We start from the raw sequence: 15,530 nt of genomic DNA on the forward strand, positions 1-15,530 counted from the left end.
AGCACCCCACAGCCAGGGCCTGGCCAAGCGTCACCAGACCCTGGAGTCACAGGGCGGCCCCCATGAGGCCTGGGGCAGAGGTCCCTAGACTGTTTGGATGCTCAGGGCTGAGTATGGCCAGATGCAACTCACCCCAGGGTGTGGGCTCACTGGGCTATGGGGTCACCTGGGCTGTGGGGTCACCGGGGCATGGGGTCACCTGGAGTGTGGGGTCACCAGGGCTGTGGGGTCACTGGGACATGGGGTCACCTGGAGTGTGGTGTCACCAGGGCTGTGGGGTCACCTGGGCTGTGGGGTCACTGGGGCATGGGGTCACCAGGGCATGGGGTCACCTGGGCTGTGGGTCACCTGGCGTGGGCTTGGTTCCTGCCTGTGAAGGAGCAGTAAGGAGAAGCCGTAACTGGCATCTGTGCCCATGCTGTCCCTGCCCTACACCCACAGCCTCTCCTAGAACTGGAGCCTCTCCAGGTGCCCCCGCCCCTCAGCATGAGACTCGGGCGGCTTCCCAGACCCTCTGTGGCGGTCGCCAGCCGGGCCTTTGCAGGGCTCACTCTTAAGGCTGAACCTTTTATTTCCTGTCCCTTCCTCCGAAGCCGGAGGTCCTGAGTGCAGCCGCAGACGCTGGGTGGTCCCAGAAGCCGCCTGAAGCTCCCTGTCCAGGTGCCTGAGAAATCGGGACAGGTCAGCCAGGGGACCCCGGGCGCAGGGAACGGCCGGGCCCATTGCCCAAATCCCTGTGTGCCGGATGCCACAGGGTGGGAGGGGCTGGTCTCCCACCTCACTGGGGGACACCTGGAGTGCAGGGGTGAGGACCCAGGGTGAGGGTCACCCGGGCCCCTGGAAGGTGAAGGCTCAGGAGCTGGGGCTTGGGACAGGGAGTGTCAGGGCCAGGCCAGGCTGGGGGCTGCTGTCCCGTCCTCAGAGCTGGAGTCCCTGAGAAGGGCACTGTGGAGTCCTCCCAACCTGGGCCACTGGGGGCTGCTCCGGAGAGCACTGTGCCAAGTGGGGGGCACAGCTGGTGAATGCCAAGGCCAGGGACAGTCACACGCGGATGGCGCCTGTGCTGGGATGAGCCAAGCCCCCACAATGCATGTCCACGCCAGGTCTGAATGGGACCTCATTTGGAAATGGTGGTGCAGCCCTGCAGGTGTAACTGGTGAAGCTGAGGGCACACCGGGTAGGCCCTAAATCCAGGGACAGGGTACCCCTTGGAGGGCAGAGGACACTCACAGAGAAGACCCTGTAAGGACAGAGGCAGAGACTGGGGAGACACAGCCACGAGGCAGGGAGCCAGCAACTCCTGGCGAGCTCTGCCCAGGACTGTGGCCTCCGGACCTGTGTTCCCGGCCACCCGGGTTGCGCTCATTGTCACAGCAGCCCCAGGAAGCTAACACGGCCCCCACAGTGGACCAGCTGGGGCCACCCAGGAGGAGCCGGGAGGCGGTGGGAGCGGCAGAGGCCCTTGGGGTGCTTCTGGGGGAGTAATAGGTGAGGGGAGGGTCCCCAGCTCCCCAATTCCACCCCAGGGGTGGCTGTAGCAGAGAAGGGAGGGCCCAGGGAAGCAGGGGGTTCCTCCACTAATGACCAATTGCAAACACCTCTGAGCTCTGGGCAGGCGGGCGGCGGTGGCCCCCACAGGCGTCCCAGTCACAGCTGGGCCAGTGGAGATGGTCCCGGCTGTACAGGAGGGCCCGATGGCTGGGGGAGCTGGGCAGGCGCTCCAGGACCCTCCCTGCAGCCCACATGCTGGGCTCTGGCTGGGGGTCCCTGGGACTTCGCCCCCTTCCCCACCCCATCCCCAGGGCCGTCCTGCAGCCAGGAGTGGCGTTCACCCTACTGGCTGCAGAGACAGGATGTCCTCTAAAGAGGCCTACTCCAGAACTCAAAATAGCATGAAATTTAATTTTCCGCCTATTTGACAAGGCTGGGTCCGGGCCCCAGTCAGCAGCAGAGATAAGGGGCCCGGGGGCCCGGGGGCGAGCCAGCTGCGCCCACACAAACACTCCACGGTCCCCGGGCAGGCCGTGTGCAGGTGAGGCCGGGGGTGTGCTCCCCCCTTGGGGCCCTGGTTGCCGGGCGCTAAAGCAAACGGGCTCTATTTGCCCAGTCTGCGATGACAATGCTGTCGCCAAATATTTGCCAGCCCCTGGCGGCTGCAGAGCCCGGCTATAAATGCTTGTGTCCAGGTGGAGGTGCGCCTGTGGAGCAAGACCTGCGGGCCCCGGTCAGGTAGGAGCCAGGGCCTGGGGGCGGGGCTGCTGGGGACCGCCAGCCGTGGGCACTTCGAGTCTGTGAGTCCTTCTGTCCAGGGCTTTGCGGGGACCACCCACCCCTGGGTGAGTCCCCCAGAGCGTTGGGCTGGCCCAGGGCTGGGCAGGCATCGGGGCAGGTGGTCATGGGAGGGTGCCTGCGTCTGGACAGTCCGTGAGCACCCGGCCCCAAAGTCCAGAGCTCAGGCCACTGGACGCCTCCCAGGACGGGGACCCCAGCACTTAAGTGAGATTAGGACCATGGTGTGGCCAGCCATGTCGGGAGGCCTCGAAGCTCACCTCCCCGACAGCCAGCGGGGAAACATCCTGACCTGGGGGAACGCCTGTCCCAGTGCCCTGGCTGCTCCCTGCAGCCCTCGTCCCTCCCTGCGTCCCTCCTCCCTCCCCACAGCCATCCTCCCTCCCCGCAGCCGTCCTCCCTCCCCGCAGCCCTCCTCCCTCCTTGAAGCCCTCCTCCCTCCCCACAGCCGTCCTCCCTTCCCACAGCCGTCCTCCCTTCCCGCAGCCGTCCTCCCTCCCCGCAGCCCTCCTCCCTCCCCGCAGCCGTCCTCCCTCCCCGCAGCCCTCCTCCCTCCCCGCAGCCCTCCTCCCTCCTTGAAGCCCTCCTCCCTCCCCGCATCCCTCCTCCCTCCCCGCAGCCGTCCTCCCTACCCGCAGCCCTCCTCCCTCCCCTCAGTCGTCCTCCCTCCCCACAGCCCTCCTCCCTCCTTGAAGCCCTCCTCCCTCCCCACAGCCGTCCTCCCTCCCCACAGCCCTCCTCCCTCCCCACAGCCTCCTCCCTCCCCGCAGCCGTCCTCCCTCCCCGCAGCCGTCCTCCCTCCCCGCAGCCCTCCTCCCTCCCCGCAGCCGTCCTCCCTCCCCGCAGCCCTCCTCCCTCCTTGAAGCCCTCCTCCCTCCCCACAGCCGTCCTCCCTCCCCACAGCCCTCCTCCCTCCCCACAGCCTCCTCCCTCCCCGCAGCCGTCCTCCCTCCCCACAGCCGTCCTCCCTCCCCGCAGCCCTCCTCCCTCCCCACAGCCTCCTCCCTCCCCACAGCCTCCTCCCTCCCCGCAGCCGTCCTCCCTCCCCGCAGCCGTCCTCCCTCCCCGCAGCCCTCCTCCCTCCTTGAAGCCCTCCTCCCTCCCTGCAGCCCTCCTCCCTCCTTGAAGCCCTCCTCCCTCCCTGCAGCCCTCCTCCCTCCGTCTGCCCCCCTGCCCTAGGCTCCAGACAAGACGGGCTCAGGCTACCTGGCCCTGGGACACCTTGAGGAGGGGCTGGGCAGCCCTGGTCTCTGTGGTGGGCCCTGCCTGGCGGCTGGCCCAGAGGGGAGCTACACCCATCCCACAGTCACTGCCCAGACACCCTCCTGCCAGGCCCCTCACCCCAGTGCTTCCCTTGAGTGATCCCGGCCAGGTGCAGCGACCCCTGCAGCCCACCCCTTTAGGGACCTCCCACCTCAGCTGTCTCCATCATCACAGAGTTAGGGCCACTGGGGTGCTGCCTCCTGCTCCCATGGGACTGCGATGGCCCCGAAGAACCCCACAGCGGCTGCACGGGCTCTGGGCCCCCTATGGCTGATGTCCCCCTTTTGATTAAGAACCATGGAGCCCCTGGGTCCGATGCCCCAGCAGCCCCAGCAAGGGACCCAGCTCTGGCTCAGCAGCCCCAGTCCCCTGCCCTGGCCTGCGAGGGTCCCTGGCCACCTGCCTGGCTTCTCCAGGCCCAGTCCCCAGGGCCTCCTCTTTTCCACCCAATGTGCTCCCCTCCCCAGTGACCACAATTCTAGTGACGCCATCTCCGTGCCCCACCCGACTCCCCATGCCCTCGACTGCCCCCACAACAGGACCCCATGGTTCCTGCCAGTGGCCATCCTGAGTCCAGCAGGCCTCAGCCCCGGCCGACCATGCCCTCATGCCCCAGCCGCGCGGCCACAGCGCCCACCCTGTCTCTCCACACCTCACTGCTGTGGTGATCCAAGCACAGGTGGGGGGCTGGGACCTCCAGGGAGCCGAGGAGCTGAGGGAGCTCTCCGGGGGAGGCCACAGACCTGTGGGCTCCGAGTGCAGCGGTTGTGGGTGGCCAGGGCATGGCCAGGCCTGACGGGGAACCCGTCCCTCAGTCTCCCTCCCCAGCCAGCGCCTGCTGCCCCGGAGGTCCCCAAAGCGCGGGACAGTGCGGAGATGGCCGCCGGCGTGATCCGGCCCCTGTGCGACTTCCGGCTGCCCCTGCTGCGCCACCGCCCCTTCCCGCCCTCAGATCCGGAGCCCCCAGAGACTTCAGAGGAGGACGAGGAGGACGAGGAGGATGAGGAGGATGAGGAGGAGGAGCTGGAGGGCGAGGGGCTGGGGGGCCGCAGCCCGATCCTCCCGAGCTCAGGCCGGGCAGAGGCCACCGCAGAGGCGGCCCCTCAGGGTCCCAGCAGCCCCGAGACGCCGCTGCAGCTGCTGCGTTTCTCAGAGCTCATCAGTGACGACATCCAGCGGTACTTTGGCCGCAACAACAAGGGGCAGGACCCAGACGCCTGCGACATCTACGCCGACAGCCGCCCGGCCGGACTCACCGCCCGCGAGCTCTACTACGCAGACCTGGTGCGCCTGGCCCGCGGCGGGGCCCTGGAGGACGAGGACGCCCCGGAGCCCAGGGTCCCTCAGGGGCAGGTGCGCGGGCCGGGCCTCGGCGGGGACGGGGCACAGCCCCTGGGACCCCTGGCCGAGCTCTTTGACTATGGGCTGCGGCGGTATTGGGGGCCCAGGGCGGCAGCCAGCTGGAGCCTGAGGCTGGAGCGGAAGTACGGCCATATCACCCCCATGGCCCAGAGGAAGCTGCCCCCGTCCTTCTGGAAGGAGCCGACCCCCAGTCCCCTGGGCCTGCTGCACCCTGGCACGCCGGACTTCAGCGACCTGCTGGCCAGCTGGTCAGCCGAGGGCTGTCCTGAGCTGCCTGGTGGGGGAGTCCCAGCCCTGGAAGGGGCACAGCCAGCTGAGGCCTAGCGAGGGGTCGGGGTCGAAGTCAGCTGGCTGCAGCGGGGCCGCCCCCTGAGGCAAAAGACTCTCCTCCCGTCCTCCTGGGAAGAGCCTCCTCCATCCCTCTTGGCCACCACAGGGCAAACTCAGATGCCACCAGGGCTGGGCCGTGGTGGGAGCAGCAAAGGCGGTGCCCAGACATGGCCATGCCCTGGCCTTCAGCCCCAGCAGAGCCCCTGGAGGGGCACAGGGACCCCCAGAGCCCTGCCCACAGAAGAAGACTTGGACTCAGGGGGCTCCAGGGGAGGCTGAGGGGCCAGCCCCAGAGATTCCAGGTCAGCGGCAAGGGACCGTGGAAGACAGAGTCCCCGGCCAGCCCTCCCACTGCCTGCTCGCCCTAAGGCTGGGTGGCCCGGGACCCTCAGCCCCTCCCCTGGGCCCCCCGCCCCCCGCGGCATGTGGCAGGGCCGGCAACCCAGGATGAACGAGGGCTTTCTTGGAGAGGCAGGAAGAGGGGCCCACTGCCTGACTGAAAGAGCAAACAGGGGCTGTTTCCCCCCAGATGATGGAAGGTGCTTCCCTGCAGGGGCGCCGGGCCGGAGGGGCTGCGAGGCAGAGCAGGGAGCCTGAGGCAGGCCAGGCAGCTTCCCTGAGTCCTCCTCACAACCCAGGCAGGGGCAGCTCATGGCGGATTCTAGCGGGGACTGGCCTGGGTGCCTCTGTGCAGGCCCCAGCCCAGCCCCTTCTACCCTGGGGGGCTCTGAACAGCCCTAGTGGGCCCGGCAGGGAGGGAGAGGGGCTGGGGTGCCATGAAAAGCAAAGGCCTGCAGCCAGGCCGGGCTTGTCAGGACAGGAAGAGTCGTGGGATCAAGAGACTGGGCCCCTCCAAGCTTGGGCAGCCCGCTGCCTGGGGCCTCACCACCCCTCTCAGCACCGCAGGCCCTGGGGAGGCCGTCCCCCGACAAGTATCAGGGAACCTCAGCTCTAATGAGAACAAGGCCAGCACGTTTACTTCTGGATAAAGAGTGAGGGTGGGAGCTGCTGCACCTGCTCCCGGCTGTGGGGCTTCCCTGGGACCCCTCCTGGCCTCTGACGGGCCCTGAGCTTTGTGAGACACCTTCCACTGCAGCCACCTGTCCAGAGATGTGGCACGTGGCCCCTGCACCCCTGCGCCACTCCCCGTGGGCGCCCCCAACCCCGAACCCTGACCCAAAGGTCCAGGAGCCCGCTCGGGAATCCCTGCTGCCCACCTCACGGCCTGGTACACGCCCCAGCAGTTCACAGGCGCCACCTCGCCGGGCGCCACGTCCTTGATGAAGACCTGCTGCCTTGCCAGGGACGGGAGCGCCTTTCGGCTGCCCAGCGGCGCCCGAGGGCCCTCCTCACTCCACAGCCGCAGCACGGTCTCCCGCAGGGCAGCCATCTCCTGTGTGCGCTGCGGGATGGGGATGCCAGCGTCACCCAGGAGCCAGACCCCCGGGCAGGGGATGGCAAACAGGGGGCTCATCTCCCACCTGGAGCCCAGAAGCCATTGTCTTCAGGGAAATGCTGCCCAGTGCCAGACGCTCAGACAGACAGATGTGGGTGCCTGCCGTGGGGCAGGCGGGAAGGCAGCAGGGCTGAGGGAGCGGGTGGGTACCGGGTGGTGGCAGCCTGGGGCCTCCTCGCCAGCCGGGCCTCGCTGTTGAACTTGAGGTTCTGGACGGTCTTCTTGGCCTGGATGCAGTTTTCCAGCTTCATTATTTGGTTCTGAAACTAAACACGGCCCCCATTTGGGCACAGACAGGGCCGGTCTGCCGGGGTCCTGCTGTCCGCATGGATGTCCCCACTCCTGCTGTTGACTGCTTAGAGTTTGGGCAGGGGCCACCTGCCCACACACTGGCCCTTGCCCCGCTTCAGGGCCCGGGACAAGCTCTGCTGAGGAAGGGGTGGCCGGAGAGTGGTCCCGCAGGGACCCGGCAAGGGCTCAGGGCTGCTCCCGCCCTCGTGGCTGCAGACGCCTCAGTGTGGGAGCTCCAAGCAGGCGCCTCCACTTGGAACTTCCAGAGGCTGAGACAAGCCGGCGCAGCTTTTCTTTGAGACGGAGTTTCACTCTTGCTTAGGCTGAAGCGCAGTGGCACAATTTCGGCTCACTACAACCTCCTCCTCCCGGATTCAAGTGATTCTCCTGCTTCAGCCTCCGGAGTAGCTGGGACTACAGGCATGCGCCACCACACCTGGCTAATTTTAGTATTTTTAGTAGAGACGAGGTTTCTCTGCTTTGGTCAGGCTGGTCTCAAACTCCCGACCTCAGGTGATTTATCCGCCTTGGCCTCCCAGAGTGCTGGGATTACAGGCGTGAGCTACTGCGCCCAGTCTCGGACAGCTGGTTTTCTGAGCCTCGCCTGCCGGCTGGAAAATGCCCCTTAGGCTGGGGGTCCTGCCCGCACGGCTGCCCCATCTGACCGATGGCTCCCCTTCTCCCCCAGCTGAGCGAGGGCAGCCCCAGGATCACCGTGGCCAGCTTGCCCTGCATCTCCGCGATCTTCCGCCCAGGGCTGTCTTCCTTCAGCAGCTGCACAGACGACAGCAGCGTGGCCAGCTCCCGCTGCAGGGCCCCCACCTCGAGCTCCCTGTGGCACCAGATGCCAGGGCCGGCTGTGGTGTGTGCTCGGGGGTAGGGCCAGGACCAGGGACACGGGCTGCTCCCACAGCCACCATAGGGCTAAGGAGGCTTGAGGGGGATCAGCTCTGTCACCCCTCCAGTGAGGAAAGTGGAGGTCCCCAGCAGATGGCAGAGGGAGGGCTTGAGGCTCCTCAGAGCAGCACCGGGGTGGCGGGGTGAGCACATCTGTCACGGCACTGGGGGGCTTGTGGCGAGCAGCGAGTGTGGGGACTGGCCCAGCCCAGTGACGGTCAGTGGGGCCCCTGCCCCTCTCCCGGGGCCCCGGAGGCTGCACCTGGCCTTGCCTTCGGCAGAAATCCTGAGGTCCGAGTCGCTCTTGTGAAGCAGGCACTTGTCTGAGACGCCCTCTATCCGAACAGAGCCAGGAGCGGCGGGTGGCCCCAGGGCCCAGTCTAGCACGGCCTCGGCCTCAGCCCCCGGGGAGAGGGAGGAGGCGAGAGGACAGGGAGGGGAAGGGTCCCACACCACCACCAAGGCTAAATGCACCAGGCTGGCTGTGCCTTCGCCCACCTTCTGGGGGAGGCCGTCGAGCTTCTCCCGCACCCCCCGCAGGTGCGCGGCCACCTCCTTCTGCCATCTGGCCAGGTCCTCCAGGGACTTCCTCTCTGCACCTTCCCATTCGGTCTTTGCCTGGGATACAGACACCCAGCGAGGGACAGTGTCCTCCCAAATTGGGAGGACAGATGGATGGATGGATGGACAGGGCCCCTGGGTGGACAGACGGACACAGGGAGCTCTGGGGGGCAGGCGGCCCCCATGCGCACTTCCGACTCTGAGACATTTGTGCACCGGTCTGCAGGCAGCCGGGATGGCCCAGCCAGGCACGCTCTGGGGACACACATGCCAGGGGGCCCAGGCAGCCAAGGGACCGTGGGGCTGTCCTGACCACACAGGTGCCCAAGAGAGGCAGGGCTGGCCCCAGTGGGATTCAGCCCCAAATCACAGGCTGTCGTCACGTCTGTCAGTGGATGAGTGGGAACCTGGGAGCGGTGTCCACGCAAGGCGCACCACGCAGGTGGAAGGGAGGGTGTCCACGCAAGGCGCACCACGCAGGTGGGAGGGAGGGTGTCCACGCAAGGCGCACCACGCAGCGGTGGAAGGGAGGGTGTCCACGCAAGGCGCACCACGCAGGTGGGAGGGAGGGTGTCCACGCAAGGCGCACCACGCAGGTGGGAGGGAGGGTGTCCACGCAAGGCGCACCACGCAGGTGGGAGGGAGGGTGTCCACGCAAGGCGCACCACGCAGGTGGGAGGGAGGGTGTCCACGCAAGGCGCACCACGCAGCAGTGGAAGGGAGGAAGCTCTGTGCATGAGCCAAGGAGTGGGGAAACAGGACGCCCGTGGGTGTCCCTGACAAAGCGGCCACATGGTGCATGGCTCCGTTTCCTGGAAATGTCCAGAACAGGCCGGCCTGGGAGACAGGGAAGGGCCCGAGTGGCCAGGGGGCGGGGGATGGGAATGAGCGCGGACGGGGCTGGGATTCTTCCTGGGGGATGAACGCAGTGAAACTGTGGGCATGATGGCCCGCCCTGTGAACAGACTGAACACGGAACTGCATGCATTCCCGGGGGAGCTGCGTGGGGAGAGAAGCCTTCTCAATAGAGCTGTTAAAAAGTGAACATGCGCATGCCGGTGGAGGCCGCTTGTCTGCCCCTCTGCGAGCTGCCGGCATAGCTGGGCCGTGGGTCAAGGTTCCAACTCAGGCCTCAGGTGCTGGACCGAGGCCGCTCAGGGGCTGTCCTGCCCCACACAGGAGTCTCTGGGACTCGGAGTCCCCCAGGCCCTGGGGACAGTTGCTGGGTGGGATGGGAGGCTTGGGACAGGCCTGTCAGGCCTCTACCCTGGGGGCAATGGTGGGCTGAGAGCCGAGCGGTGGGGACTCCCCCCAGCCTGCCTGCCCCCCACTACCTGGCGCACCTCGGACAGCCTGAGGCCCAGCATCTGCTCATGCAGGTCGAGCCGGCTGCTCAGGGCTGGGAGGAGGCCACGCAGCTCCTTCACCTGCCCAGCGAGCTGCACCACTGATGCCTCCAGAGCCTGGCTTTTCTCTTGGAGCTGCGGGCGACAGGTGGGCGCGGGGAAGCCCGGCTAAGGGCCCATCCTGTGTGTGTGGGGGACGCCGTGGGGGACATGACACACTGCCTCCTCTCACCAGTGCCAGCTCGCCGTGCATCTCCTGCCGGGCCAGCTCCCTGGCTAGCTGTGCGGCCTCCAGGTTCTCCTGCACATAGGCGGCCAGCTCCCCGGCCTGGCTCTCCTCCAAGCACCCCTTGGCATCCCTAGGGGTTGGGGACACGCAGGTGCCCTCAGCGGGTCCTGCCCAACCCTCAGTACTAGGCACGGGAGGGAAGCTTGGCTGCTGGCTCTGGAACCTCCCAGGAGACCCCGGGATCAGAAGATGGGGTGCAGTCACAGTGCCACCAAGATAGGGCTTCACTGCTGACTGCCACAGCTGAGCACCCCAGGGAGGGCAGGCTGGGCAAGCGGCCGGAGTCCCCACGGGAGGAGTGGTCGCACAGCTGCCCCGTCGGAACCTGGCTGCACCTCTGGGGTCAAGCACTCTGCTGGGAGAGGCCACCATGGCCCCTCCTGAGTGGGACATCAGGGTCCCCCCGGCCCGACAGCACCTGAGGCCCCAGGACACCCACCAGGCCTTCTCCTCAGCCAGCAGGACACAGTTCAGTGACACCTGGTTCTGCTGCACGAACTCGGTGAGCTGGGCCACAGCCGCATCCAGATCCTGGCACTGCTCCAGGAGGTGGCTCTCCCGCTGCGGGGTGGAGGCCGCCCTGAGACCCGCACCCCGGCCCTGGCCCTGCCCGCCCACCCGCCACCCCCCCCGGCCCCACCTCAGGCTGCCCCTGCAGGGCCCGCAAGCGCTCCTCCATCAGTCCCTGCAGCTTCTCCCACCGGCTCTCCAGCTCGCCCCACAGGCTGCCCTCCAGCCTCAGCCTTGAGCTCTCCAAGGCCTTCATTCTCTGCGGGGAGACCCCACCGTCTGCTACAGGTCTGCCTCTGGGAAGGGGGCACCAGGCAGGCTGGCCGCAGGCAGGCTCCCACCTTCTCGAGGTCCAGGAAGCTCTTCTGCAGGAAGCTGCACAGCTTGGGCTCCCTCCTCGGGAAGTGCAGGCTCACCTCTTCGCCGAGCCCGGTCACCTGGGCCTGGAGCAGGGGCACATTGTCCCGTGGGCAGCCTCTGCCAGACACCCGGCCGGTCCCGCTTCTGCCCGCGGTCTCCAGCAGAGTCGGAGTCCCCTGCTGTCCCCCAGCCCAGCAGAGCGGGGCCTGCCACACCCTCGGCCGGAAGAAAGCCAGGATGAGCAGGAGCACTCTGTACCCAGACACCGACCAGGCACGGGTTTGAGAAGCGTCTGAAGGCCACGCTCACGTGAGGTCCAGACACGCTTGGCATGCACCACTGATGCTGCCCAGGGAAGGCCGCCCAGCCGCCACCATGCCCTGGCAGGGAAGCGGGAGAGCCGTGTGGGCATCCCCAGGCACGGTGAGCCAGGCAGGCTGGCCAGAGCCTTGGGGCCCTGTCTCCACTCCAATGGCTGCTTTCCTGCTGCACCGAGGGTCTGAAGAGGAGGGGAGAGCGGAGATGCCACCAGCCCTGTCCCTGCATCTCACGCGCCCAAACAGCAGGCAGGTGGCACAGGCCCTTTGCCAGCCACAGAGAGAGCACCTCCCGGGAAGCTTCCCCTCTGCCCAAGTCCCTGTTGGCCCCCTGGCCCCTAGGAGGCCACCTTAGAGCAGGTATTTTTTTGTAAAAAGCCAGATGGTACACGTTTCAACCTCGTGGGGTCTCTGTTGTAACCCTCTCAGCACGGCGGTCACAGCCCCCAGAGCAGACAGTGATAATGTGTAAAGAATGTTTCTGTGTGCCAATAAAACTTTATTTACAAAAACAAGCAGTGGCTGGTACAGTGGCTGACGCCTGTAATCCCAGCACTTTGGGAGGCCAAGGTGGGCGGATGACCTGAGGTCGGGAGTTCGAGACCAGCCTGGCCAACACGGTGAAACCCCATCTCTACCAAAAATACAAAAATTAGCCGGGAGTGGTGGCGCGTGCCTGTAGTCCCAGCTACTCTGGAGGAGGCTGAGGCAGGAGAATCACTTGAACCCAGGAGATGGAAGTTGCAGTGAGCCGAGACTGTCCCACTGCACTCCAGCCTGGGCGACAGAGCCAGATTATTTTTTTTTTTTCCTCCTCTCCTCTACCAAGACTGTCTCAAAAAAAAAAAAAAAACTTTTTGGGAGGTCGAGGTAGGAGGATCACTTGAGCCCAGGAGTTTGAGACCAGCCTGGGCAATGCAGCGAGACCTCGTCTCTACAAAACATAAAAAAATTACCCAGGCAGGGTGCATGTGCCCATGCTCCCAGCTACTTGGGAGGCCGAGGCAGGTGGATCACTTGAGCCTGGGAGGTCAAGGCTGCAGTGAGCTGTGATTGTACCACTGCACTCCAGCCTGAGCAAACGAGCAATACCTCGTCTCAAAATAAGAAACAAGTGGTGGCCTGGCTTTGCTGCCTCTGGCCCTAGAGAGCACTCAGCCACCCGTGCTCAGGGAAAGGCGGACGCCCTCATAAGCGGCAGCTCCCCTACACCTGGCACCTCGGGAATCCTCTGCCCGGCGCCTCTGCCTGCTCCACACATCCACCCAATAGCTTCCCAAAGGGCAGCGGAGCTATGTGGGTGGCAGCTGCGGCGCCCCGGCAGTCCTGGCCCCACACCCGGCGTGCAGCCTGGTGCGCAGGGGAGCACGCTACAGTCCCCAGTCTCTCTCTGTGGAGCTCAGGCCTGGGCTGCAGAAGTGTGCAGCTGCCTGGTCCCCTCCCCAGCCGTAGTGGGGGCCCCTGCTAAGGCCACGGTGGGAGGGACCCTGGGTTCTAGGAACTCAAGCCCTCAGAAAGGCGACCGCTGCTTTGTGTGCAGAGAAAGGTAAAGCCTGAAAGTGGCCGTGGAAGGGGCTTCGAGGCTGAGCTGTGGATCCGGGCAGGCGCTGGCTGTGTGGGGAGGCTGCAGGGGGCAGGACACAGGCAGCTTCCTGGGGCGAAGTGCGCCCGGATCCACAGCTGCCGGCCTCATGTGGCCACTGAGTGTTTGTTTTTTTTTGAGGTGGGGTCTTGCTGTGTTGCCCAGGCTGGTCTTAACTTCCCAGGCTTCAGTGATCCTCCCGCCTCCACCTCTCAAAGTGCTGGGATTACAGGCATAAGCCACTGCACACGGCCTGAGCTGTTGCAACGGGGTACGTCTGACTGAAGAATTTTGTTTTAAATCATCTACAATCGCAGCTGATTTCAATGGACACAGCTACGTGGCGAGCAGCCGCCATACTGGACGGCACCGGCCAGGAGGACTGTCTCCTCCTCGCCCTCTAGCTGGACCTGGACCGGCCCCTGAAGGCTGGGCCTGCCCCAGTGGTACCTCCATCCTGGCCACCTCCAGGTCCACCCTCCGGCTGCTGTCTTCCTGGTCCTTCCGCAGGGCACTGCAGGCCACCTCCCGGCCCTCCTCCTCCTGCCGCAGCAAGTCGGTCAGCTTGGCCAGCCTAGAGACATCGGCTGCGGTCACACCAGGGTGAGGCTGGCCCACAGGCCGGCCACACAGCAGGTGGACGACACCCACCCACTTCAGGGAAACAGAGGAGCCAGAAACACAACACTAGGAGTAGGGCAGGGCTGGTGCGAGTCTTCCCCACGGAGGGTCCTCAGCGGGCCCAGGCTCTCCAGCATGCTCAGCACCGAGTGCGGGCGCCCCTCTGGCTTACTGGGGATGCATGGCAGGGAGACCCATGTCTTGGCTCAGCCAGGGACTCTCAAATGACCCCACGCAAGGTCCGGAGCCAGCCCCGGGTGGCAGGTGCCCACCTGAGGCCGGCCTCCTGCTCGGCGCCCTTCCGCTCCGCCTCCCGCTGTGCCTGCCTCCTCCTGAGCAGGCTCAGGGCTTCCCGGACCTCCACCAGCCTGGCACACAACTAAGCCGCTCCCGAGAGGCCCAGGCAGGCTGAGCAGCCTCTGGGGGCTGCGGAACAGCTAAGGGGCCCCCGCGGCCACCTCCCATGGCTTTCCTGGGTCTCTGCAGGCCGGCCAGGGGTGTACAAACCCGGCCCTTTCTAGCTGGACCTGGATGTGTACCCCTTACTCCAGGACACTCCGCGGGGGAATGGACCCCCCACCAGCCCTGCCACTGCTCTCCCGCCGCGGCGTAGGGCTTACCTTTTGTCCATTCTGCAGGCCAGAGAACGGGGTGGGGGGGAGGAGGGGGAGGAGATGGAGGAGGAGGAGGAGGAGGAGGAAGAGGAGGAAGAGGAGGAGGAGGAGGCTGTGGGCTGGACCTAGACCCGGGTCTGACACCTGCCCTCAGAGTCCACCCAGCTCCGGCACCGCTGGTCCGGGGGAGCTCTGGGCCTGGGCAGCAGGGGTGAGCTGGGCTCCAGGCGCAGAAGCAGCTGCCCCTAACACCCAGGAAGGGGCAGCTGGACCTGCAGGTTTGGGGTGCCGCTCACCTCCAGTGCCTCCTTCTCGGGGGACTGGGCCGCCGGCCACGCCTCCCGCCGCAGCTGCCTCAGCTCCGAGCCTTGCAGCTCCAGGCGGGCCTGCACCTGCAGCGGGGCGCTCAGCAGGCTCCGCGTGGCGCGCTCCCAGCGCTGCTTGTGCTCCCGCAGACGGGCCACCTCGGCCTGCAGCTCCACCACCCTGGCCAGGGCGAGAGTGGGCGAGTCTGGAGGTGCCCCCGGCGGGAGCAGAGGCGGTGGCTGCGGCGTGGTCCTGCGTCCCCAGCGCCCCCCGCAGGGCTCACCACTGCTCCAGCTGGCTCCAGCGCTTGGCGGTGTCCTGCTCGGAGACAGAGACTGTGGATGTTGGGTGGTTGGACTCATACCTCTCCGAGAGCTCTTCCAGGCTCAAGGGTTCGGGGCTGGTCAGGCCTCCAGCCGGTGGGCGGGGAAGGGCCAATGCCCCTGAGGGGCTACTGTCGGCCAGCTCTGCAAGGAGACATCTTAGGAGCTCGCCCCTCGGGGCCCGGCTCCAGGACCCTCGCCCACCACCCAGAGCCCAACGCATCTCCCAGAGTTATACAGGCTCCCGATGGGCTCAGCTCAGAGAAGTCCAGGGCCTGAAGACACAGAGCGCTGGGCGGCAGCAGAATGGTGGCTCCCCACATGGCCAGCTCCAGCGGGAGCCCTGGGGTCAGCAGCAGAGCTGCCTCCACTCCCACACCCACGGCAGGCCCCTCCCTGGGCCCCCGAACCTCCGCTCCCCGCCCTCGGCTCTGGCTCACCTGACATGGCCGCCTGGGCTGCACCAGCCACTCTGCCCGAGGCTGTGACCCGCGCCTGGGGCCTCTGAGATTGCCGAGACCTGAGCACAGGCCAGGGCGGCAGGGGCCAGAGGGAGGAAGTCCCGTGAAGACTCTGGGCCTCGGGTGTCGAGGGATGAGTCGCTGCCCTAGTCGAGATGCCTTCCCAGGGGCCCCAAGGAGGCAGGTGTCGGGGGCCAGCGGGGCTGTTCTGGAACCTTCCTTCTCTCCCCAGAAACTTGTGGCTTCACAGCCCAACTGCCAGTGGCCCTGGAGCCCTCAGCTCCCCCACCCCCGCAGGCCCCCAACTGCCTGCTTCTGGATGGATCAGGGGCCCATTCCCGAGGGGGTAGAC

At 66.5% G+C, this 15,530-nt stretch overlaps 2 protein-coding genes across 2 annotated transcripts; one reads left to right on the plus strand and one right to left on the minus strand.

Moving 5' to 3' along the window:
- The first annotated feature begins 2,198 nt into the window (after nucleotides 1–2,198).
- Nucleotides 2,199–6,318, plus strand: PERCC1 (proline and glutamate rich with coiled coil 1). The gene is made up of 2 exons (XM_064362291.1): nucleotides 2,199–2,229; nucleotides 4,381–6,318. Exon 2 carries the CDS (start codon nucleotides 4,429–4,431, stop codon nucleotides 5,236–5,238), a length of 810 nt encoding a protein of 269 aa, XP_064218361.1. The 5' UTR covers nucleotides 2,199–2,229; nucleotides 4,381–4,428; the 3' UTR covers nucleotides 5,239–6,318.
- CCDC154 (coiled-coil domain containing 154) lies at nucleotides 5,839–15,079 on the minus strand. Its single transcript, XM_064362290.1, is given in 17 exon segments — nucleotides 5,839–6,325; nucleotides 6,327–6,344; nucleotides 6,462–6,646; nucleotides 6,880–6,966; nucleotides 7,706–7,823; nucleotides 8,151–8,223; nucleotides 8,383–8,506; nucleotides 9,793–9,930; nucleotides 10,028–10,154; nucleotides 10,524–10,645; nucleotides 10,725–10,853; nucleotides 10,936–11,037; nucleotides 13,304–13,427; nucleotides 13,747–13,842; nucleotides 14,095–14,106; nucleotides 14,353–14,574; nucleotides 14,678–15,079. Coding segments are annotated over 17 exon segments (2,046 nt in total). The 5' UTR covers nucleotides 14,941–15,079; the 3' UTR covers nucleotides 5,839–6,219.
- Nucleotides 15,080–15,530: the final 451 nt, after the last annotated feature.

The sequence above is a fragment of the Aotus nancymaae genome, unplaced genomic scaffold (genome assembly GCF_030222135.1).
Source record: "Aotus nancymaae isolate 86718 unplaced genomic scaffold, 86718_ANA_hifiasm-v0.15.2.pri h1tg000049l, whole genome shotgun sequence".
Taxonomy (NCBI): domain Eukaryota; kingdom Metazoa; phylum Chordata; class Mammalia; order Primates; family Aotidae; genus Aotus; species Aotus nancymaae.

What these genes read in the sequence shown, in the direction of transcription:
- PERCC1 (XM_064362291.1), top strand. Translation starts at nt 4,429, where the DNA reads ATGGCCGCCGGCGTGATCCGGCCCCTGTGCGACTTCCGGCTGCCCCTG.